This window comes from Bos indicus x Bos taurus, chromosome 11 (genome assembly GCF_003369695.1).
Source record: "Bos indicus x Bos taurus breed Angus x Brahman F1 hybrid chromosome 11, Bos_hybrid_MaternalHap_v2.0, whole genome shotgun sequence".
Classification (NCBI taxonomy): Eukaryota; Metazoa; Chordata; class Mammalia; order Artiodactyla; family Bovidae; genus Bos; species Bos indicus x Bos taurus.
In genome coordinates, this window is record NC_040086.1 from 13,870,819 (window position 1) to 13,896,558 (window position 25,740).

Consider the following 25,740-nt stretch of genomic DNA (forward strand, 5'->3'; position numbering starts at 1 on the left):
CAACTTTTTATGAGACAAAGGCTTTAGATCTTGGAAGGGGCAGGACTGAGTTTTTCTCTTTGGGAATCCCAGCAGACCTTGGAGAGAGGGGTGAGGATACAGTTCTGGGGGTACTGGCTGGTTCAGACATCTACCAGGGGGAAACCAATCCACTCTGAGCCTGCGGAAAGTACTCGCTGACACTTCACTGGGGATTCCATAGGGAGAACTGAGAATGCACTCATGGTAAAAATAGCTTCCTGGAAAAACTTAAGTAGTTGATGGGGGTGGTGAGACAGTGTTACACTGGTCACCCTGTGTGCACATAATGTAGGAAATGCCGTTTCCTACAGGAAGGGAGGCTTGAGCATACCATTTTCATTCCTTCTTCCTCCCATCTGCCCTTGGACGCTCACTGAAATGAGTGATCAACGGAACATGAAATTATTTCTAAACTTTCAGCAGTACTAGAAGCTCTGAAAAATTTCTGCCAGTGAATGTACAGATGGGATCCATCCTGCCCCAGAGCAGCATCCCCCCCCCCAACCCCCGCTCCAGGAGGTGAGGGGATTATCAGGAGCAGAATCAACACCTTGGAAGACCCGGGTATGTGGGTGAGAGCTGGCTATGTGCAGTGGGTTGAGGGGAGGTCCGTCTGTCTGGATCCTCTCTAAACCTCAAGAAAGGACACTAGTCTGAGTGATGAGCTTGGTCAGCTCTTACTCTTGCCATGGCATGGGTGCCTAGTAACCAAGAGAAGAAAAAACTGGCACAAAGATAAAACCCTCTGCTGTACTTGCTCTGCCTCCTACTGAACAGATTCCTCAGATATTTAATACCAGTACTTAAACTTTGCCTTTTCTATCTTTATCTGGGCCCAAAGTGTTGAACAGGGCCACACAGTCTCTAATGGAACCTATCTTAACTCTCCATCACACTCTACAAGGTAGGCCTTTGTCTGTAAAGATGATGATGCAAGACTTTACTGGCCGCATGAAAAGATTTATTATATGAGAAGAATATTCTTGAGGAATTTCAGTAAGTGTCTCTATGCTAGGGCTATGCTAAGTCACTTCAGTCGTGTCCGACTCTCTGTGACCCTGTGGACTGTAGCCTGCCAGGCTCCTCTGTCCATGGGATTCTCCAGGCAGGAATACTGGAGTGGGTTGCCATTCCCTTTTCCAGGGGATCTTCCTGACCCAGGGATCGAATCTGCAGGAGATTCTTTTTCATGGAGAAGATGTTGAATTACCTCTAATTTGTGTCTTTGAGACTGCAGCTGACATTGCATCTATGAAACCACAGCAGGGAGCTATTAGTAAACACACACACACACACACACACACACACACACACACACCTGCAAGGAGATGAAAAAACATGGCAACCAATTTTGAATCCACAATGGACCAATGAGCAACAGGTTGGATATGACTGTAAATCAAATCACTGGATTTTTTTTTTTAATAACCTGAGAAATAGCACTAGGCGTTCAGGGACACAAAGATAAAATTACTGAGGAGAAAAATGTGAAAAACAGAACTAAGTGATCCAATATACAGATAATAATATTTCCAAATGAAGAAAGAAAAGAGCAAACTAAGGTTGACACAGTCATGGATGAATTAATTAAAGAGAACTTTTCCCCTGATAGCTCAGTTGGTAAAGAATCTGCCTGCAACTCAGGAGACCCCAGTCTGATTCCTGGGTCGGGAAGATCCACTGGAGAAGGGATAGGTTACCCACTTACCCACTCCAGTATTCTTGGGCTTCTCTTGTGGCTCAGCTGGTAAAGAATCCGCCTGCAACGCAGGAGACCTGGGTTGGGAAGATCCTCTGGAGAAGGGAATGGCTATCCACTCCAGTATTCTGGCCTGGAGAATTGCATGGACTGTATAGTCCATGGGGTCGCAGAGAGTCGGACACGACTGAGCAACTTTCACTCACTCAAGCTGAAAAAGATGTGTCCTTAAGAATGAAAGCATTAACTTTCAATGTAACTTGACAAGTTTTCGTTACAAAGGAAAAAGTCTCATAAGCATCCAGGTGAAAACAAAAAACAGGTTTCTTAGAAAGAATACTACAATGAAGCCAGCTTCCAGGCCCCTCATCAACTACAAGCCACAAGTCAGTGGTAGGCGGCCTTACAGGGGCTACAGATTGTGACCCAAGTGTTATTCACATACAAAGCCATAAACATGGGTTAGTAAACAGAAAGGTGTTCTCTGACACATAATATTTCACAATGTAGACATACCCTCACAGGCTCTTCCTGAAAATGTTCAAATATCCTCTACGGCTAGATAGCACGTGTATCAGGATTAAAAGCCCCCAAATGGGGACGATGTGGTGTAGAAAAAGCAGTGATGATGTGTGTCCAAGTAACGGTTGTTGATTTAGTTACCCTACTACAGATGTCAAAATTAATTCTTAAAGTTACATATGTAAATAATTAAAAGGGACATGAAATCAGACTGTGAAGTGAAGTGAGGTCACTCAGTCATGTCCGACTCTTTGCGACCCCGTGGACTGTAGCCCACCAGGCTCCTCCGTCCATGGGATTCACCAGGCAAGAATACCGGAGTGGGCTGCCATTTCTTTCTCCAGGGGATCTTCCCGACCCAGGGATCGGACCCAGGTCTCCCACATTGCAGGCAGATGCTTTAACCTCTGAGCCACCAGGGACTGTAGTAACTGGTAACTGGGGACAAGAGAAAGGGGGAAGTAAAAGCACACTACATTTCTTATCTAAAAGAATGTCTAGTTTCATTCTTAACTTTGATAATTAGGGAAAATAAATATTTTAAATTTAAAGACGACCATCAATAGATTAAAAGAGAATATGTATATTCTAGATCATTAAAAGAGAACAGTCAAAGAAACATAGTTCTTGATGCAAAAGGATAGCTGCTGCTGCTGCCGCTGCTAAGTCACTTCAGTCGTGTCCGACTCTGTGCGACCCCATAGATGGCAGCCCACCAGGCTCCCCTGTCCCTGGGATTCTCCAGGCAAGAATACTGGAGTGGGTTGCCATTTCCTTCTCCAATGCACGAAAGTGAAGTCGCTCAGTGGTGACCGGCTCATAGCGACCCCTTGGACTGCAGCCTACCAGGCTCTTCCATCCATGGGATTTTCCAGGCAAGAGTACTGGAGTGGGGTGCCATTGCCTTCTCTGAAAAGGACAGCAACAACAGAAAAAAGAAAACTACTAGAAAAAATAAACATTTGTAAAATATTTTAGAAAGTAGTGGTTATTTCTCAGCAAAGGCAATTAATTTTCTTAGCACTTTTAGATTTTCTAAAATTTCTACAATGAACATGTGTTACTTTTTAAATAACAAATTATAAAGCTCTTTCTAGCACTGTTATAAAAGTTGTCTTATAATAACACACTACCAGTAAAACTAAAGGCTGCGTGGAAAGCCCCCAGTGATATTGATATTATCGAGATCCTTTGATGTAGATGGTCATGTTTGTTTTTTTTTTCTGGTGATTTAAGATTTTATGACTGGTGAGATACAAGAGGTAGCAATTTGGAGAAATTGTAGGGCACCACCTTCTGTATCAGGAGGACTGAAGATATGGTAGACACGGTGCTATCCTGCCTTGGTGATTTTTTGTCCAGAGAGATTTGATAACCTGGTATTGACACATATCATTTGTCTCATTTCAGTCAAAACAGCTGGACCTTGGCTGCTGTAAAGTTGTGGCAGCAGTGCTTTATATTTTGTCGTGTTCTCAGACTTCCACTTGAAGGAGTAGCCTTTGCTCAGTTACAAATGCTGGTCTCATAAACATTCTGTAAGGACAGGTCCTTCCTGGCCCCCCAAAGACTATCACCAACCCTGCAAAGGGGTGTGAGCATTGATCTGACCCTTGTAGGTTGAAGAGGGGACAGAACATACCTTAAGGTGAGGAGCAAAGGGTTCAAACTGGAGGCTTCCAATAAGAGTCAGGTGGACTTGAGATTCTAAGTGTAAGATATGTTAGTATTTGAATGAGGTTCCCAGAAAGGACTATGGGAAAAAAGGAGAAAAGGAAGTGATTTATTAAGAGGATTTTTCCCTCATCAGAAATTCACTAACCCCCAAACACTGTCCATACTTCAGACTTAGCACTTGAGTTACACTCCCTGCTGCAACAGACAAGCCCTGAATGCTGTTTGCTGCTGCTGCTAAGTTGCTTCAGTCGTGTCCGACTCTGTGCGACCCCATAGACGGCAGCCTACCAGGCTCCTCCATCCTTGGGATTCTCCAAGCTGTTTACTTCCTGCGTATTTCAAAGTCTGTGCAGGTGTTCCTGGCCCTTCAAACTTCTTCCCTTGCAGTTATCCAAAGACCCAGGCTCTGTGCCCCTGGAAGGACATCTAGCCAGCAGCTGGAAAAAGAAAAAGGGAGATCCCCCTGCAGAGGCTTCTGTGGACCAAAGTGGTGCATATAACTTCTGCTCACATCCATTGGCCATAACGTGGTCACACTTACCTGCAAGGGAGTCCAAGAAGTGTAGTCTGTGTGTCTAGGAAGGAAAGTAACACAGGTTTGGAGGAACTCGTGGGAGTTTCTGCTGCAGATTTTTTCCTTCTCATTCCCTGCCTCCTTCACAGAATGGTTTCCTTACTGTCCTCTTTCAGTTAAAAAAAAAAAGACATGAGTGTAGGAGTTGGAAGTGGAGTAGATGGTGGAAGCATGTGAGGTTTACGTGCCTAAGAGGCCAAGCCTGAGGTCAGCTTTTATTAAACGTCTTTCATCTGAGCATCATCTGTCTTCTCTAAACATTTATTTTGTGTCTCCCTCCTCCTCGTCCTTTATAATGATAAAACACAAGGCAGGAACATGCCGTGCAGATTCAAATCTAAATTTCTAAAGGTTGGTCTTCTATATAAAAATTGTTTAAACTTTACCTTTTTAATATTGTGCAATTTTAATGTTAAATTATGTTTATTTTCAAACTCTAAATGTTCACTTTATAAAATTTGAAAAATTATTAAAAAAAAAATGATTGCCCATAATCCCACCACTCTCTGAACATCTCATGGTTTTCCTTCTGGAATATAATCTTGATTAAAGGACTCTTATCTAAGGACAGCTAAAAACCATCAATATAACACCCAGGTTGAAAAGGACAAGTAATGTATTTGTTATGGGACAAAGTCCCAGCCACAAAAATCACATCTGAGTTTTTAAAGCTGTTGAGCTTTGCCTTAAATTTATCTCTGGATTCCTCTGTTTCCTCACTTTACAATGAGGAGTGTCCTTCATCTACCCAGACTGCATCTGCAGACTGTAAAAGAAAAAGGCATCTGTCAAAAGTTCTGAGGGCATAGAATGTTCTAGAAAAACAGTCATCCCAATAGTGCTTACATATACTCAATGTGGAGGGTTTGAAGGGATTATGCTTCAAAGACTCAACAAGAGGAAGCATTTTTTCCTAAGGGGGAATTGAGGGTTTCCTGCCAACCTCTTCACCTAACAATTTTGATATTAATAAAGAGAACAGAAACACACAGAGACTGCAAACCCAGGTAGCCCCAGGCTCCAACGGGGCTGCTCCTTCAACAAAGTCAAAAGAGAATTCCCCATCTAGCAGGGCTCAGCTGTGGTTCCCAGAGCCGTTCACATCTGGATTCAGAGCTGGCTGATGAGAGCCAAAGGTAGACATCCTTGTTTACTTTGTAAACGGAAGTTTGAAATGAAATCTTTTCAAAATGCTGGTTGACACCCAAGAGGATGTAATTAGAACAAGGGGCTTTCTGGTTTGGAGATGTAGAATAAAGAAATGATCTCTCTCTTTGAAATCAAATTATTAAATTGTAACAGAGGTGGGAGGTTTGACTTTCAGTCTTCAAAGCAGAGTCATGACTGGCAATTTTCTTAGTTTGGTTTTTTGCTTTAAATCATGAAGGCCAAGGTAGAGAAGAAGCAATCAGGGGGCTAGAGAATGGGGTCTGCAAGAGAAAGAAGAGATGACTGGGGATGGGTGATCTTCTGTGTCCTGTGTATTTCCATTCTTTTTCCAACTCATGGACTTAAAATGCAGTTTGGGGGCTACTTGGGGGCATCTCACGCATGCCTCTCGTTCCCTTCCCCATGAACTTTAGGGGAGGAGGTGGTATTACTGGTGGAAGCTGGACACACGTAAGAGGCCAAGTTGAAATTCATAATGCTGCGCATCTTTAGATGAGTAGCCCACACTTCACATGATGTCAATGAAATTGTATTTTAGATTCCTAAAGCCTCTTTGCTAATTAAAACCATTTTGCCTTGGGACTTTTAGCTCTTTTAATTCTAAAATAGCCCTGAGAATTTCATGGTAATTCCTAATTAGTTTACTCATCAAATGAAAGCGTTGTCTTAACTGCAGAAGGTGCCCATGAGGGTTTAACCCTCACCTCACTCTTTGGCTCTTTCTCCCTCTCCCCAACCCCGTCTCTCTGTCTCCGTCTTTTTTCTCCCTTTCTCTCTCTCTCACACACACACACCCTCTCTGAAGTGACACACCCTCAGGAGCTTTAGATTCTGCCAACCCATGAGTTCTAGTTTTAGCTCTACCATTTGCTAACTTAGCAACATTGAACATCCTTAACCTCCCTTGGCTTTACTTTCCTCATCTGTAGACTGGGGTAGTAATGAGCACCTCACAGGACTTTGGTGGGGATTAAACAGAATTCTCTGTATAAAATGCTGGGTATTGTGCTTGCATTTAGTAGACAGTGTATTACTGGTATTGTTGTTCAGTCACTCAGTCGTGTCCGACTCTGCAACCCCATGGACTGCAGCACACCAGGCTTCCCTGTCCTTCACCATCTCCCAGAGTTTGCTCAAACTCATGTCCGTTGAGTAGGTGATGCCATCCGACCATCTCATCCTCTGTCGTCTCCTTCTCCTGCCTTCAATCTTTCCCAGCATCAGGGTCTTTTCCAGTGAGTTGGCTCATCACATCAGGTGGCCAAAGTGTTGGAGCTTCAGCTTCAGCATCAGTCCTTCCAATGAATATTCAGGGTGATTTCCTTTAGGATGGACTAGTTTGATTTCTTTGCTGTCCGAGGGACAACTGCTACTATAACTACTATTAATAATAACAGTAATCATCATTATTAGCATCACCACAGTCCAACTTCAGAAAACCCATATTGGGTTAAAAAATTTAAGTCCAAGTACTTTGTTTTTTAGGAATAGAATGGTGCTTTAATTTCAAGGAGAGTATTGGTCAAAAAAAAATTGCTGCAAACACCAAACTTACTGGGAAACTTTAGATGAACTTGCTTCCTATTTCACTCAGAAAATTTAAGCCATCAGAAGAGAACTCCTCCAGACTCCTACAACTCTATCTACCAATTTGCCAGCACCCATTCAATTATATGCTACCTTCCTCTTGACTCTTATAAATACATTATCTGAGCTTCTATTCTAAGGCAACCAACCTCATATACACTGGACCTCATCTCCTTATATTTTACCTAAGGACAATGGTCAAAAATCTTTTTTATCTACATGTCCCTTTTTCAGAATCATTTTACATCATAAACCCAGGTACTTTAGGTCAGTAGTCCCCAATCTTTTTGGCACCAGGGACCAGTTTCGTGGAAGACAGCTTTTCCATGGACCGGGATTGGCTGGGGGGGTGGGGAGTGGGGGTGGTGGTTTGGGGATGATTCAAGGTGTTACATTTATTGTTTCGTTTATCTCTATTATTATTATACCAGCTCATTAGATGAGCTGAGGTTAGATGCTGGAGGTTGGGGAGCCCTGCCTTAGATGGGACATGAAGCAGTCAAATTGTTTTTATATTCATGTTATCTGATTCTCTTCTGTTGCATTAGAAAAAGGTACCGAAAGTAATGCAAGTTCTGCCTTTGCCTTAGAAATAACCGCAAGCAGGATGAACCCCATTGGTGTCAAATACCACCAATGAGTGATTTTTTTCTCTGAATATGTATCTGTTTTCTTTTCTGTCTTTCCTCTCCCCTCCCTCTCTCTCTGTCTCTTTCACATGCACACAGGTGTTGTGTTATTTAAAGCCAATATCTTTGTAGGAAATATGTTGTCTGTTTCTTCACCGATACCTTTCTTTAAATTTGGTTCCATCACATCTGATTCCCCTTGAGTCTTATCCTAAAGAGAGAAATGCTCAGAGGGGATTAAATGAGCTCAGATGCTCCCTTAGGTTCCCCTCCCACCCCCACCCAGCATCTTGTTTAAAGCTGCAAAAGCAATTCAGAGTCCAGTTTAGCCCTGCTCTGAGCCAGAAGCTCCCAATTTCTTGGACATGAGCATCATGTAGCCCAGAGGTTGGGCTCTGGGGAGGGCAGGCTTTGTGAGATCCTTGGTAGTATCCTGTGGGCCAGCCCCCACCCTCTTTGCAACTACTCCTCAATTAACCATCATCTGTGGACAGAAATCTCTTTTTCATCTATGTTTTGCAGTCACTGCTCCCTCATGGGAATAATAAGTTTCACATGTACCGTCCCCCACTCCTCCCCCAGATAAAGAAATACTTCCTCTTGCTTCTCGTAAAAGTGCCCCTTTCTGATTACTAGAAAGTCATCTAGTTTCCTAACTGCCTAAGAAACTAAGTATTCCCCTTCCTCACAGCCACATGACTTGCAGAGTCTGATTGAGTTTGATTATGTGCCTTCTCAGCATCTGTCTCCTGGACTGAATAGTGTTCTAATCTTCTATAGCCCTTAACTCTCTTAAAATCAAAGAGAACTGAGATAAAAGTCTAGTTCCAGTACTTTCTAGCTGCACTGGCAAGTTTACCTAAGCTTTAGTTCTGTTTCCTCATCTGAAAAATAGAGAATAGTGATGTTGACCCCACAGGTGGTTTGAGGTCTAAGGAGATAATATGGTCTCCATGCTCTTAAATGGGGGTGGAGCAGTGGGCAGGGTGTAAAAGTCAGATTAAGACCAGGGGAAGGTAAAGATCAACTAGGGTCAAAATTAGCCAGTGTTGGAAAAAAAATTGCTTAAAACTGAGTAAATCTGTATTCGGGGATCATGTAATAGGAAAAGTATATTATCTTTGATGTATAAGATTTGCTCTCAGAAAATTACGAGTCTTAGTGTAGGGGTGGTAGTGACAAAAACGGTGAATCAGTGACATCAGCGGGATGGCAGGAGGTGGCAGAGCTTCTAGAGTTACTTTTCTCCCATTGCTTAACGGTGACAAAGGATCATCGCCCCTTAAATGATGGTCCTGTGAAGCCAGACTACGTTCAGATTGCTTTATATCTGTCCTTTTTAAAGTGTTCACTGCCCTTGGTTTGTGAATGAGTTGAGTGAGTATATCACACCACCACCACACACATCCCAAACTCAGCAGAATTGAGCTCCCCTCAATTGACTAGTTCCGTTCAGTTCAGTCACTCAGTCGTGTCCGACTCTTTGTGACCCCATGAATCACAGCACGCCAGGCCTCCCTGTCCATCACCAACTCCCGGAGTTCACTCAGACTCACGTCCATCGAGTCAGTGATCCATCCAGCCATCTCATCCTCTGTCGTCCCCTTCTTTTCCTGCCCCCAGTCCCTCCCGGCATCAGAGTCTTTTCCAATGAGTCAACTCTTCGCATGAGGTGGCCAAAGTACTAGAGTTTCAGCTTCAGCATCATTCCTTCCAAAGAACACCCAGGGCTGATCTCCTTTAGAATGGACTAGTTGGATCTCATTGCAGTCCAAGGGACTCTCAAGAGTCTTCTCCAACACCACAGTTAAAAGCATCAATTCTTCAGTGCTCAGCTTTCTTCATAGTCCAACTCTCACATCCATACATGACCACTGGAAAAACCATAGCCTTGACTAGACAGACCTTTGTTGGCAAAGTAATGTCTCTGCTTTTGAATATGCTATCTAGGTTGGTCATAACTTTCCTTCCAAGGAGTAAGTGTCTTTTAATTTCATGGCTGCAGTCACCATCTGCAGTGATTTTGGAGCCCAAAAAAATAAAGTCTGTCACTATTTCCACTGTTTCCCCATCTATTTCCCATGAAGTGATGACTAGTAGCCATTAGGAATGAGATGTATCTTCTTACTCCTGTGAATGTAACTGAGACTACTCTCCTGTACTCTGCTGACACCCACTGTTGGCTTGAAACCACGCCCTGTTCAGCTGCCCCTCACACTGGCACAGGAAATGCCCTCACTGATTGCCTTCCTCTCTGTGGTAAAGGTCAGAAGCATTAGCACACTCAGTGCTGACAGTGCTCTTCCTCGTCAGGATCACTTCTAAAATTTGTGATAGTTCTTTTTCTCACTCCCCTAATGTCCGGGGGAACCAGGGTCCCTGCTCACCAGTCTCTGTCTGCACCACCCCTTTCTCTAAGCCCTGGCTTAACACTTCTGCCGCCCAGGTGTAAGCCTCTGTACCAGCCTTCCCTTCACATGCTGGCTAATTCTGCAGGTTCATGTGTTGGCTCATGTAAGCCTGGAGTTCCATCCCTGTAAAATGGGCTCACTGGGAGCCTAAAGCGAGCCTTCTCCACCCAGGAACAGAGCCCCAGAGGAGTTTGTGCTGCTGGCCTTGGCCCTGGGAGCACCAGCAAGCTGATCTCAGATGCACTCAGCTCCATCCGTTCCCCTAACTTTACAGGGGCTGCTGACCAGCTCCCATCTTCATAAAATTCATCTATTGCCTTTTCTCCTAGACATTCCAGAAGCATTACTTGGCTTTAGACACTTTAGTGTCTGAAGAGAAAATACTCAGCCCCAGGTGAAAAACCTGTCTGAAAGTTCCTACTAAAAAAACAGGTGTCATTCTTAAACTGTCAGAAGGTTAGCCATATTTGAGGAAGTAATGAAATGGCTGTAAATGATGTAAGCTTCACAACAGGCAAACGTGTTTGCAACTGCTGATGTCTGGAGAAGAGAATTGAGGAGTCGGCTCCGAGGGACCAGCCCCGCAGAAAGTCCAATTAGGGCTGCTTTTCAAGGGGGTGATTGTCCTCAGTGGTGTGGACGCCCCCTCCCCACACCCCTGGGGGAGCAGGGGTGTTAGAAGGCGGTGTTCAGACGGCTGCCTCCGACCCTTCTGACTGCAGAGACCCCTGCTTGAGTTGAATCTGCGGTTTCCACACCCTCTAGATTGCTATTCCAGACCTTCTTCCTGTGAGTGGGGCAGGGGTTCCAGGCCCTATTAGTGGGTCTGTGGTCTCTAGGCAAAGCTTTCATAGCTTCATGAGAGAACAGCGGTGTCTGTGAGATACGCGTTTGGTTAACAAGCTGCAGAGGCCTCTCATAAATTTCAGAGCAACAGGAACTGAAGGGCTTCAAAACTCCAACTGCAGATGGGCTTGGTATGAGGTCTGTTCCGCAAACCAGAGCATTTGATTTTCCAATCAGCACAATCACATGTGCATCAGACCCAATGCATGGAGGAGAGGAGGGCAGGGTCTGGAGCCCAAGGGAGGGGCAGCCTACTCACTCCTCCCTGCCTGGACCCCCCAGGGGCTCCTTGGAGTTTCTATTGGCCTCACCTTTCTTTTCCAAGTGAGGTGGGGTTTTCTGTTTTAAGTGTCTAGACCTTTCCTTCCTTCACTTTGATATTTACTGGAGTTTCCAGAAAGAAGAGAAAGAAAAACTAAGAGGGAGAAAGTAGAGGAGGGTAGAGCAAAAACAAGGACAGAGAAGAGGGGGAAGGGAAACAGAGGGACAGAGGCAGGCTGAAAGACTCCTTCTCTGGGAAGATGCTGGGAGTCGGGGAGTTTCCTTGTATGGCTCATAGTTATGTGTGAAAATGAAGTTGCTCAGTCGTGTCCGACTCTTTGCAACCCCATGGGCCATGGAATTCTCCAGGCCAGAATACTGGAGTGGGTAGCCATTCCCTTCTCCAGGGGATCTTCCCAACCCAGGGATCAAACCCAGGTCGCCCTCATTGCAGGCGGTTTCTTTACCAGCTGAGCCACAAGGGAAGCCCAGGAATACTGGAGTGGGCAGCCTATCCCTTCTCCAGTGGATCTTCCCGACCCAGGAATCAAACCGGGGTCTCCTGCATTGCAGGCGGATTGTTTACCAACTGAGCTATCAGGGAAGCCCCTCATAGTTATGTAAGTGAAAGAAAGAAAGTGAAGTCGCTCAGTCGTGCCCGACTCTCTGCGACCCCATGGATAGTAGTCTGCACCAAGCTTCTCCGTCCATGGAGTTTTCAAGGCAAGAGGACTGGAGTGGGTTGCCATTTCCTTCTCCAGGGAATCTTCCCAACCCAGGGATCGAACCCAGGTCTCTCACATTGTAGACAGATGCTTTACCATCTGAGCCACCAGGGAAGTCCCATAGTTATGTAAGTCACCAGCAAATCCTCCACCTGATGTGACCGCCCACCCTGCCTGGCTATAAGGCCAGCAACCAGCATGTAAGGCACACTCAGAAAGCAAAGCCGTCTTCTCCCCTCCCAGCCGCGCCCAGAGCCCCTTTTCTCCACAGCATCCCTGGAGCTGGTGTTCGCGTCAGTAGGACAGGTCTCGTCTGTGAGCATACCGTGCTGCGGTGTTGGGGTTTTCAGTGCAGATTCTAGTGGTACCTGAGGCAAATACCTATAAAAGCCCCAAAACAGGAATAAAATCTCCCCCTGACCTGTAGGGAACTTCGCATGCTGCATAGGGCTTTTAGGGTTCTCAGCCCAGGAGGCTTAGCCAGGCTGCCCCCTGAGGTTGCTGCAAGTGCAGAGGGCCAGGAGGTGGCCCAGCCTCGGACCATGTCTGGTCTCGTCCTCTCCATCCATTTCCCCAGCACAGGTCACACACCCCCAGAACCATTGGACTGGAAACAGGACCCACCCTCACTGCACACATTGAGCTGCTCGGGGTTAAGCACCAGGATGGCACCCAATGCAGACCTTAAACTAAATGCTCACTCTTAAAATGTTTGGGATGTCATGTGAGGTCAAGCTCATGTGACAGAATAGAAATAAAAAGTTTTCATGAGTATGTCTCTGTGTGTGTGTGTGTGTGTGTGTGTGTGCAGGCGCACAGGCAATGTGGGACTGTAGCCCACCAGGCTCCTCTGTCCATGGAATTCTCCAAGCAAGAATACTGGAGTGGATTGTCATTTCCTTCTCCAGGGGATCTTCCCAACCCAGGGATCAACCCGGGGTCTCCTGCATTGCAGGCAGATTCTTTAACAACGACGGCACCAGGCAAGCCCAGTTCTCCCAAAGTGGTGGATTAAGGATGAGTTTTATTCTCGAAAATGTTTTTTATTTTACATTGGCACTTACAAAAGGTTTCCACAGTGATGTATCATTTTTGTAGTCAGGAAAAGGGGGTTTAAAATAAACAATATTTTAGTGATCATGATCATCACCTAGCATCCCTTGGTCCCCTCAGCACTGGGGGTTGAGTCAGAACAGTGGGTTGTGGAAGACCAGGAGGCTACCTTCTAAGCATCAGACTCCCCACCTCATCCTGCTCTCTGACTGCAGGGAGCAAACCAGCAGGTGTTCGTCTTCATCACTGTGACAAGGGCAGGGAGTTTCCCCATCGCCTGGGCTCTTTGGCTCTTAGCTGTTGAACAGCAGACGGTGACATTGGCAAGTGTCTCTGCCCTGTCTTCCTGGAAGATGTCGTTCCCCATAACACCTGAAGTCCCCTTCAAAAGCAGCTGTAGAAATTACCCTCTGACCATAGACTTGGGCAAAGCTGACCCTGTCCTGCATATGCAAAATGGGTGCTGCTGCTGCTGCTGCTAAGTCACTTCAGTCGTGTCCAACTGTGTGACCCCATAGACGGCAGCCCACCAGGCTCCTCTGTCCCTGGGATTCTCCAGGCAAGAACACTGGAGTGGGTTGCCATTTCCTTCTCCAATGCATGAAAGTGAAAAGTGAAAGTGAAGTAGCTCAGTGGTGTCCTACTCTTCGAGACTCTATGGACTGTAGCCTACCAGGCTCCTCCATCCATGGGATTTTCCAGACAAGAGTACTGGAGTGGGTTGCCATTGCCTTCTCCAGCAAAATGGGTGCATTTCTATCTAATGGACTGTATGCATCCTTGCTTAGATGGACTGGAGGCATGGAACATCAGCATGTGCTCAGGCCTCTGATGTGTCTTCATGTGTAACCTGATACCTGACTTCTTGGTTCTTTTAGACCCCTGCCCTTGTATTCCTTTGTCTGCTCTGCCCTTCCCATTCTCACTGCCAGTCTGTCTCTTTCTGTTTCTTCCTCTTTCCCCCACTTCCCTCCTCCGCCCCCCATCTCCATCTCTGTCTCTCCTTCCCTGTGTCCTTTCCGTGTATCTTTTCTCCTCCCCCCGACCCACCCAATAGTCCCTCCCTCCCTCTCCATCTCTCTCTCTCTCTCTTTCTCTCTCATACACACACACACCTTTCCCACTTGCATCTCCTTTCTGTGGTACCTATTTTTATAAAGCCTCAAGTCATTTATGAGATGAGGCAAAATATCCATAAATACAGGTTAAACAAGATCGCCACACCGAGTCTCCTCCTGCCTCATCAGCTCTGGGGAGTAGTGTTCCCACAGACAGATTCCAAGTGTTCCTTTTAATATGTTTCTGTTGACCTGACACTTCACCACCAAGACCATCAGCGGATTCTAGGCTTTAGTATCACAGAGGAGCTTGGAGAGCTGGAAGATGATCGGCTCCAACAAGTGTCCCTTTCAGGAGCCCTGTTGTTTTACTCTTCTGAGAGGCCTCTTGTCTCTCTCCATTGTTTCCTGATGACACTAGCTTGGTTCTGGTGATGAGTGCCCATCAGAATCACCTGGAGGGCAAAAGGTACTGTATGTCAATTCTGTCTCAATAAACCTGACTTTAAAAAAAAATCACTTGGGCTGGGCAGCTTGTCACACAAATTCCTAGGCCCCACCCCAAGGATCCTAATCCCATAGTCTAGGGTGGGGCCCAGCAACTTGGCTTTCTGACAAGCTGCAGGGATGTGAAGCTGTCGGCCCACAGATCACACGTGAAGGAGCCTGGCTGTGAGCCCTGACAAGGGACTCGCAATAGCCACTTGGAGAGGGTTGTCTAAAAGGCCTTTTATAGAGCTTATCAAAAGCCTTTTTCGACATCTAATCAAATTAGATCCACTGGTCTCCAGTCCCTTCTTCTCTCCACATTTGCCCCTTGACGAGTTTAGTGAGCACAGAAGTGCTGGTTATGTGACCTGCAGCAGACACTTTCAGCCTCAACTTATCATCCCAGTGTCTGCTGTCAGCAAGTGGCCAAGCCACTCATGAACCACCTGGGCCCAGGACTCGCAGGTAACTGTAATCAGCCCTCGTGTCCTAGAGGTGACTGCTGGGCAGGGACGTGCTGCGGGCAGGAGCAGGGCTGGCCACCTGTCCTGGGTTGCCACCTTCACCTGGCTTTGGGCTTCTCTGCTGGTCTTCACATGTGAAAATCACTATCTTCAGTGAATGAAAGGCACCCCTGGACTTTTAGTTGCACTGCAGTGAACTTACAGGGAGAGGAGGAGATTATATACTAGAGTGGTCTGGTCACATGTGGGACTCATTAGCATCATAGGATTGTGGATGCTGGTAACAGAAGAGCTAACAGTGAGCACAGTACTTAATACGCTTGGCCTCGCTCAACCTCAGAGCCACCATGAGGCAGAGGACTCGCTGTCTCACAGAGGTGGAAGCTCAGAATGGCATCCAGGCAGCAGAGGTAGGACCCTAATCCATGTCTTTCTGCCTCCTCAGCCCAAGGTCATGACCTCTAAGGGCTCTGCATCAAGGATTCTGCTGTTTTTTCTGTTGTTGTTCAATCGCTAAGTCATGTCCAACTCTTTGTGACGCCACGGACTGCAGCACGCCAGGCTTACCTGTCCTTCACTATCTCCTGGAGTTTGCTCAATTTCATGTCCATTGAGGTGGTGACACTATCTAACCATCTCATCCTCTGCCTCCCCGTTCTCCCTTTGCCTTTCATCTTTCCCAGCATCAGGCTCTTTTCCATTGAATCAGCTCTTCACATCAGGTGGCCAAAGTATTGGAGCTTCAGCGTCAGTCCTTCCAATGAATATTCAGGGTTGATTTTCTTTAGGATTGATTTGTTTATTCTCCTTGTAGTCCAAGAGATTCTCAAGAATCTCCTTCAGCACCATAATTTGAAAGCATCAAAGCTGTACTTTTTAGGCTCTGTTTTTTCCATTAGAATTATGAGTTTTCCAAAATTGTGATACTTCTAGAAGCAAATCATAAATAGATAGCAACATGAGTTTACTATTTCATGATGGTTGAAAATCTTACAATATGAAATTGGAGTTTAATTCACTCAAAAACACAAGAGCTCATGCACATATATTTCCACCCCCAAAATATATGAAAACGACCTACTCCCTAAATGCCCAAACACAAATATAAGAGAACCTTTTGAAAGATGCAACAAAAACATCTGTCATGCCATCTTGAAATAGCTACCTACTGTGTCTGAAGGGTTATTTGGACAAAACAGGACTACTGGAGCCTAATAAATCCCTTTGGGCTGGTCAGTAGGTGACGTGTGGTTCCTTACAGTGCTTCTGAGCAGCCTGAGAAGTCTCATGATGGCCCAAGCTCCTGAGAGTCACAGAGCTCTGAGTGGACCTGACTCTGTTACCTCTCCCTACCGCCACCCTGGCTTTCCCAGCCCTGCCTGTGCCACTCCCAGATGGACTTGGATGCATTAAGTCATCTTCATGTCATGATCACAACTGATCCCACCACCCCAGAGAGACCCGGCCACCATGTTTCTGTAAATCGTTCCCAGACTTCTTCAGGTCTAAATTTCTGTGTGTTTGCATAGACTCATACTATGTAGACCACATTGGAAACGCACTGCTTCTCTTACAGTTATATATCATGAACATCTTTTTGCATCGTAATTCTTCCTCAGCATCAACTGAATGGTTAAATAGTACTTTTTTGTAACTTTCTTCAGTTTCTTGCCTTTAAAACAGATTTTTATGGAGGCTGTCTTTTTAAAAAATGATCTCTGTCATTTTGCAGAAGTAAAATTAGGTCATTCTTGGGGAATAGGCTTTAAATAGTAAAATTGCTGTGATATATCTGAATTACACTGAGGCTTTGGGGGAGACTGTTTTGTTTCATACAAAGCTAAGTAAGTAAAGCCCCCTGGAAAGCTCACAAGCAGGTTCTGGACTGGCCGTTAGATAATTCATGAGAGCTGAGGAGGAGATGCTGGTAGGGACTAGAAACCCCAGCCATCCGGGCTCCTTCTCCACGGGGGTGGGGACCTGTGGGATGTCTTGCTGTGCCTTGAATCTGAGCCGAATGTCTTCTCTCTCCCCAGCAGACCCGCCCGTGGCTGCAGCTGTGGTGTCCCATTTTAATGACTGCCCAGATTCCCACAGTCAGTTCTGCTTCCATGGAACCTGCAGGTTTTTGGTGCAGGAGGAGAAGCCAGCGTGTGTGTAAGTGTCCCCTATGGTCTGCAGTGCTGGGGCTGCAGGCATCCCAGCCACCACTTAAAACAGCATTTACCTCCACAAGCCATGCCAGAGCCGCCTGAGAACCCTGGACCCAAACATAATGGAGAATCAGAACAGTGGGCTGAGGGACACCTTGCTTCAACCCTGCTGGTCCCGGCCCAGAGGCACTGAGGCTGGATTCCTAGGACGTGGAGCCTGGGTGTCTGCATTTTTAACAAGCATCTCAGGTGGCTCCTGGGTTCAGCAAAGTCTAAAACTTCCTGGATTCAAGTGAGGTTTTTCCTTTTTTTTTTAAATTGAAGTAAAGTTGACTTGGGCTTCCCAGGTGGCTCAGTGGTAAAGAACCTGCCTGCTAATGCAGGAGACACCAGAGATGAGGGTTCCATTTCTGGGTGGGGAAGATCCCCTGAAGGAGGGAATGGCAACCCATTCTAGTATTCTTACCTAAAAAATCCCAGGGACAAAGGAGCCTGGTAGGCTACAGTCTGTGGGGTTGCAGAAGAGTCAGATATGACTGAGCGCACCTGAATAGTTGATTCACAGTGTTGTGTTAGTATCAGGTGTGTAGCAAAGCAATTCAGTTATATACTTATATATATAATACATGTATTCTTCTTGAGATTCTTTTCCATGATAGGTTATTATAAGATATTTAATATTGTTCCCTGGGCTATTCAGTATGTCCCTATTATTTACCCATTTTATATATAGTAGTATATATCTCTTAATCCCAAACTCCTAATCTTGAATTCAAGTTTAATTCACTACTTAGAATTTTTGGAGAGCAAGACACTGGGTTAGATCCCTCTGAGTGGCCAGTATCTCTGAGATGAAGTCTGTGCCCTCCGGCATCTTTACCGCACAGCTAATAAAGTAAGCCAGAAGGGCACACAAAGGGTTGGTATGCCTGATTGGCAACAGGACAGAACAACTTGGGAACAAAGATGGGCATAGCAGGCCCAGCATGAGGCGGGGCGGGGGTGGGGTGCAGGGAGGCTTGCTTCTTAAAATATAGCTGAGCCCACCCACACCCACTGAATCAGAATCTCTAGGAATGGGACCCAGGAATAACATTAGTTAAAAGCCACCAGTGATTGCAATCAGAGAAGGCAATGGCACCCCACTCCAGTACTCTTGCCTGGAAAATCGAATGGATGGAGGAGCCTGGAAGGCTGCAGTCCATGGGGTCTCTGAGGGTTGGACATGAGCGACTTCACTTTGACTTTTCACTTTCATGCATTGGAGAAGGAAATGGCAGCCCACTCCAGTATTCTTGCCTGGAGAATCCCAGGGACGGGGGAGCCTGGTAGGCTGCCATCTATGGGGTTGCACAGAGTTGGACACGACTGAGGTGACTTAGCAGCAGCAGCAGTGATTGCAGTGGTCAGCCCAACTGGGCAAGAAAGGCACATAAGTAAAGCCTTCTAGAGCAGGTGTTGGACTTAGGCTGATGGGGAAAGCAGAGAAGTTACTCCAGGCCTTGACACTCATGCATCCCAACCCTTTGCATTCACTTCCAGCTTATTTTATTAGCTATACTATACTGTTATGGGTCAGTGTGGCCACAGCAGGGAGGAGACAAACCTGCAGGTGAGTTGGAGGCCAGGGCCTGTTGGAAGTGAGCCTTTATTCTCTAGCCAGTGGGAGCCATCAGTTTGGGAAAGAGATGTTTCAAGAAAGTTAACCTGTACATGGGGGAATACTGTAAGTTGGCCCTGTACTCAGCCTTGGCACTGTGGACATTTGGGGCTGGGTAAACCCTTTGTTGTGTGGGCACGCCTGTGTGGCTGAAGGATGTTAGCATCCCTGGCCTCTACCCCCCAGTTGCCAGTACCACTTCCCCCAACAGTCGTGGCAATCAAAAATGTCTCCAGGCATTACCAAATGTACCCTGGGGTGGGGGGCTTTGTGGAGGAGGCAAAATTGTCCTCCACCCCCTTTAAGAACCATCCATCTCTACGAAAATGCCATTTTTATAGGTGGAAAATAGAAGTCAGCAATTTCATATGATCCAACCTAATAGTACCAGTGTGTGTGTGCTAAGTCACTTTGGTCATGTCCAACTCTTTTTGACCCTATGGCCATGGCCTGCCAGGCTCCTCTGTCCATGGGGATTCTCCAGGCAAGAATACTGGAGTAGCTTGCCATGCCCTCCTCCAGGGGATCTTCCCAACCTGGGGGATCAAACACACGTCTCTGCATTGGCAGGTGGGTTCTTTACCACCAGCGCTGCCTGGGAAGCCACTGGTACTGGTAAATAATACTAAATGTTAATAAAAAGCCAGTGTTTATTGAGCTTTGCTTCATGCCAGTCACTGTTCTAAGCATGATCCACATGTTAACTCATGTAATTCTCATGATGACCCTAGGGCATGGAGAGGTTGTGCCCTGATCACAGAGGAGAGTGCACATTCAGACCTGGCTGGTCTGACTCCTAAAGCTGCTTTCTTATCCACGATGCTGAAGGATATCAGGAGTAGCCGAGGGGACTGGGAGAGCCTGCCATAGTAAGCTGTGGTGGGTAGGACTCTCCTTTTCCTGAGGTGCAGCTATGTGAGACTGTGCAGTGGCCCCTTGGGGTGCCTCTGGGCCTCACTTGGAGGGGCACACTGGCCACCTTCCTCCAGGAGAACTGGATAAGGCCCCAGGTCACATCTGCAGAGCCAAGAGCCCTCCTGCCCACCCCATAAATACAAAGCACACTGATGACAAGAGTCACTGTCATTCATGATTACCACTCTTATGAAAATACACATGGGAACCTTGGGGACTGATAGGATTGTTTTTGTTACTTGCCCGATCATTGTGGAAAAACACTGGCCCTGAAGGAAGCGCGACTTTTTAGCCCAGATCTCAGGAAGTCTCCAGTGCAGCAGGTGGAGGGTCTTCTTCCTTCCAGTCACGTCTAGTGCCAAGACCTCAGGCCACCCCCGGCTATGCGATGAGAGGGTCTTCTTTGGAGAGAGAGGACAGTTCTGGCCAAAATTGTGTCAGAAAGTTAGTGTTTCCAGCAGATCAGGGGCTGTTCTAAATGTTGAGAGCTGGCAGCCTTGAGCCTGGGTCAGCAGAGACCCAGAGCGATAACCCGACCTGTGGCTGAGCCCCATTGGCTGGTGGAAGCCTTCTGAGAGTGGGGCGTGGGGGGCGCTCTTGTTCTCCTCAGTCTGGGTGCCAAGCTCTGCTTTTGGCTCAAGGAGATCATTGTCCATCACATTTACACGCCATCAATGTTGGTTTTCTGGACAGCTGGCCGCCTCTCTCCCCACTCACACTGTAACTATTACTATAAATGATAATAGTGAGCTCTGGGTAAAAACTGTGGCTGTGTGCCAGCCCCAGCTCTGCATACAGTGACGCATGCCGTTCTCTCATCCTTCCTCTCAAGTAGAGATTCTCGCCCTTATTGTGTAAATCAGAAGACTAAAGCTCAGAGAAGTTAGGCAACTTGCCCAGAGTCCCGGAGCCCATATACAGTGGAGCTGGGATTCAGTCCCATCAGTTCTAGCCCCCCAAACCCATGTTCTGTTTTGTTGCCCCAGAGGGCACTCTTTCTGCCTCAGCCTCACAGAGTTCGCCTCAAAAAGCTAAGCTTTTGTTTCCAGGAAGGGTACTGGCACTGCCCCTTTGCAGGCAAACCTTCCTCCAGGGGAACGTCAGGGTCATTCCCAACCTTGTTGCCCTGAGCACAGACTCTCAAGGATTCCTTCCTCTGGGTCAAGGGCAGAGTCTATAGAATCTGCTTTTGCAGTTTGGGGAAGCTGACCGTCTCTGGGGAGGCATGGCCATGCAAGATTTTACCTTGTCTTTACCTCAGTTTCCCCATTGGGTCTTGGCACGCAGACGTGTTTCATGTAGCAGTAGATGAACCTGAATTATTCTTTGGTGGTTTTAATTAATTGCTTGCATTTTGGAAGTCAGGTTTACAACTCCAAGCAGATACCCAGCTTCTCTGGAGCACAGCCTGCCCTCTCCGGTTCCCCAGTTTCTACCTCTGCCCACTGCTCCCTGACACGGAAGCTGCGGCCAGTCCATCATCCTGTCGCCCTTCTTTTCTGCTCACAACTGCCAGCTTTGATCATTTCTGTCGCGACATGAGCCTCTAAGCTCAGTGAGGGCAGGACCATACCTTATACCTTTTTGTACTTTCAGTACTTAGAAGAGTGTTCTAATTCATTCATTGCCACTAGATCAGAAATTCTGTGTCTGTGCAGAGAAAGCAAAGCCTGCTGTTCCTGCTCTTAAGAACCGCCCTAGCTCTGGGGGAACTGACACACTCATTCTATCAGTAAAACTCACAAACCTTGAGGTTAAGGGCATGTCAGTCATGAATTTACAAGGAAAACCCACAGGGGCCAAAGATTATAGTCTGAAAAGAGGGAGTTCTTTCTAAAATACTGTAGGCTCTTAAGCTTTGTTTTCCATAAGAACACTAGTATTTGGGTCTCCAGAGTTAAAATGGCATCTCACACTAAAATATGAAATTAAGAAAAAAAGTTAAATAACTAGTCAGAAATTGCCAAAGGTAGTGAACATCATCCTGAAATATTTATGCTCCACATGAACCCTAGATTGCATTTTTTTGGTCTCTCTTTAATAAATCCCTGCTAGGCACCAACCACTTTAGAAAACAAATAGGCGAAGAATTTCCAAAGGCAGTTAGTAAAACCAGAGAAATGCAAGGTTAGGACTCAAGCACCATTTTTTTCCCCTGAGGCAATTTCTGCAAAGTGTTGGTCTGCTGCTTGCAGGAACCTTCAAACAAAGGAAAACAGTTGAAGAAAGCCACCCAGGTGACAGGTTTTCAGGGTTCCAGTGTTGGGAGCCCGTGGCAATTTGCTGAAGTGTCTCACAGCCCAAATTGCCCCTCGGTGACTGAACTCCCTGACTTTCCCACAGCAAAGTGTGAAAGCACATTGCTGTTGGCCAAGGAAAATATTCCACCTGGCTCTGGCCACAGAGCCATCCACTGGGATCTGAACAGTCGAACACCCAGAGAGGGGTGACCGCCTTCAGTAAGCCCGCAGGCTGCCCGTGCAAATGGGAACATGCCTCCCGAGAGACTGGGGTTGGGGGCGGTTTTCCTGCTGGTACTTAAGCCACTTCATGTAGATCTTTCACCTCAACAACCAGCAGGTGGTGGGGTTCGGGGGAGAAGTTAGGACATCACCCAACCACAGATCTTGAGGAAGTGCACGCCTTCTCTCTGCCCTCACCGGAAGCAGATACTGAGGGTCACACAGCAGTTAAAGGCATAAATTTCAAGGTCAGACAGACCCAAGTGACCTAGGACCATTAAGCCTCAGTTTCTTTGTGTATACCTGTGGTGGATTCATTTTGATATTTGGCAAAACTAATACAATTTTGTAAAGTTTAAAAATAAAATAAAATTTAAAATTAAAAAATAAATGGGGAGATGAGTATTTCTCAGGATTGTAAGGAGGCCCCAGTGACCATAACGCATGTAGAGTTTTTGCTGTCCAAGATAGGAGCCACTAGCCATGTGAGGCTATTTAACTTATTTAATTAAAATTTCATTTTTCAGTCTCGCTAGCCACATTTCAGGAACTTAGTACTTCTGGGCAGCGAGTGGCTACTATATTAGATGCCACACATACAGACACTATTTGCATCATCACAGAAAGTTATTTTTAAATTTATTGTTTATTGAAGTAGAGTTGACTTATAGTATTGTGTTAATTTCTGCTATACAGCAGAGTAGCAGTTATATACATGTTTGTATTCTTTTTATATTCTTTTCCATTATGGTTTATCCCAGGATATTGGATAGAGCTCCCTGTGCTATACAGTAGGACTTGTCTGTCTATTCTTTGTGTAATAGTTTGCCTCTACTAACCCCAAACTCCCAGTCCATCCCTCTCCCACCCGCTGATCCTTGGCAACAGACAAGTCTGTTCTGTCTCTGAGTCTGTTACTGTTTTGTAGATAAATTCATTTGTGCCGTATTTTAGATTCCACATATAAGGGATATCATATGGTATTTGCCTTTTCTCCTTCTGACTTACTTCACTTAGTATGATAACCTCTAGTTGCATCCATGTTCCTGCAAATGACTTATTTATTTCTTTGTTATGGCTGAGTAGTGTTCTGTTGTATATATGTGCCACATCTTCATCCATTCATCTGTTGAATTACTACATAAGATGCTGTTACAGCATTGGAGAACATTCAAGCCCAGTTCCCAGCAGAGTATAAGAGCAGCCTTCATCAGCACCATCACCATTGTGATCAGTACATTGTTAACCATGACCACAGCTGAAGGATTCAGGTCCTGCTGAAGGGACAGTGAAAGTCGAGTAGACCATGTGCCATGAGGAAGCCCCTACCCCTCCAGTACACTCCTCCCCAAGTGCCCCAAGCAGAGAGGCTATAGGTCATGGCAAATCTTGTTCTTGAGGCCAAGAATGTGTGCTTAGTCACTCAGCCGTGTCCAACTGTTTGCGACCCCTTGGACTGTAGCCCGCCAGGCTTCTCTGTCCATGGGGATTCTCCAGGCAAGAACACTGGAGTGGTTTGCCATGCCCTCCTCCAGGGGATCTTCCCAACCCAGGGATGGAACCCAGGTCTCCTACATTGCAGGTGGATTCTTTGCCATCTGAGACACCAGGGAAGCCCATGAATACTGGAGTGGGTAGCCTATCCCTTCTCCAGGGGATCTTCCCAACCCAATAATCAAACCAGGGTCTCCTGCATTGCAAGAGGATTCTTTACCAGCTGAGCTAGCAGGGAAACCCCAAGGCCAAGGATGGGTAAACCCAGTACAAGTGTCCTGCGGCTCAGTGTCCCCACTCCTACCGCAACCCTGTGGATTTTCTCCACGGTTAAGGCAAGTTGGTATAAATATTTTTCTAAAACCTTAGTCCCTAACTGTTGGTCAACTTTGTCCTTGGCCCCCATATTAAAGACTTTATCTTAGGGTCCATGCCAAAAGCCTTGACTGAAATTCAGAACACTAGCCTCCAGCCAGAGAGTACATCATTGTTTATGAAGACAGTGTCTCTCAAGAGCCTTTAAAATGCTCTCTTTCTTTTATTTACATTTTTAGCACTCATACAGCCCTTCCTTTGTGTCAGGCACTTCACAAGATGTTAACTCGTTTAATGCTCATAACTCTATGAGGTAAGTTTTGTTACTCTGTGTTTTACTGACACAGAATCAGTGGCACAGAGAGGTTAAGTAACTTGCTCAAGGTCACACAGGCATAAAGTGGGGAATGGGATTCAAACCCATGACAATTTGGCTCCAAGTCTATATACCATGCTGTGCCCATTTATGGGATCCTATCCCGAGGAAGTAATCTCAAATGCAAGCAAAGTATATACACAAAGATAAGCCACTGGCATTATTTATGAAATCAAAATTGGATGCAGTCTAAATGGTAAGGGTTCAGTGAAGCAAACTCTGTATAAATTACTTTACAACCATTTCAAACAGCTCCTGAATGTTTCTAATGACATAGTAAAATGGTGAAGAGATGTCAAATTGATACAAAAATTGATACAAATTGTACAATTTGTATACAATTGATTGATCAATTGAAAAATTGATACAAAATAATATTTGTAAAAAAATCTTAACTATGTTAAGAAAACTATATAGAAGTACTTACTTGTCCGACTTTGAGGTGGTCGGATGTGCAGTAATGTGAACTTTCTTTTTCTCTCCACTCTCTTATAATTTATGTACTTTCCAATTTGCTTAGAACCATTATTTTTCTAATTAGAGGATATTTTCCTTAAGAAGAAAAAAAAATTGTAAGAGCACAGCTTACATGCATTATCACCATTTCCTTAAAATTTTAAAAGGCACTGTGAACCAGGTGCAAAGGGGACTTAGGGGGAAAAACTGGGCAACTGGACAGGGCTAGAAGGTCTGAAAGCCCTGAACAGAGGAGAAAGAGAGGCATATTGTTCATAATTTAATTATTGTCGTTTGCTCCTAAGAAAACACCAAAGCCACCTCCAGACTGAATCAGCACACAGCAGAGAAGGTCCCAGGGACCCCCTGGTTGGAGCACATTGCCCCTCATCTTCAGCCACCACGGCTTCTCAGCTCAGACAGGATCCTTGCCCCTCCTGTGCTGCACTTTGCCCTGTCTTTTTTGGGGCATTACTTTCTTTTCGGTTCTTATTTGGGGAAAACAGCCTGTATATGATTCCAGAGGCTCATTTTCAAAATTATGAAGACAAACTCAGCATTCCTTGTGTTTGACAATACCCACTCTCAACAGATGAAATTGAATAATCAAATGGTATAAAAAAATGTTCAGGCTTACACATTTGCCATTCCCCGTGGTGACAGAATAATTCCTATTTTATTCAGATTCCTTTCTTAAACAGAGGTGCTGCATCTCGGGTTTCT

The 25,740-nt window shown here is 45.8% G+C and overlaps 1 protein-coding gene across 2 annotated transcripts in view; it reads left to right on the forward strand.

Moving 5' to 3' along the window:
* Positions 1-25,740, forward strand: part of TGFA (transforming growth factor alpha) — a 118,674-nt gene that overhangs the window by 80,669 nt on the left and 12,265 nt on the right. The window contains exon 3 of one of the 2 annotated variants that reach the window (XM_027554949.1): positions 17,223-17,343. In XM_027554949.1, the coding sequence (XP_027410750.1) occupies positions 17,223-17,343 (121 nt within the window). The remainder of the gene's footprint in view (positions 1-17,222; positions 17,344-25,740) is intronic. The other variant, XM_027554950.1, reaches the window with a different exon arrangement.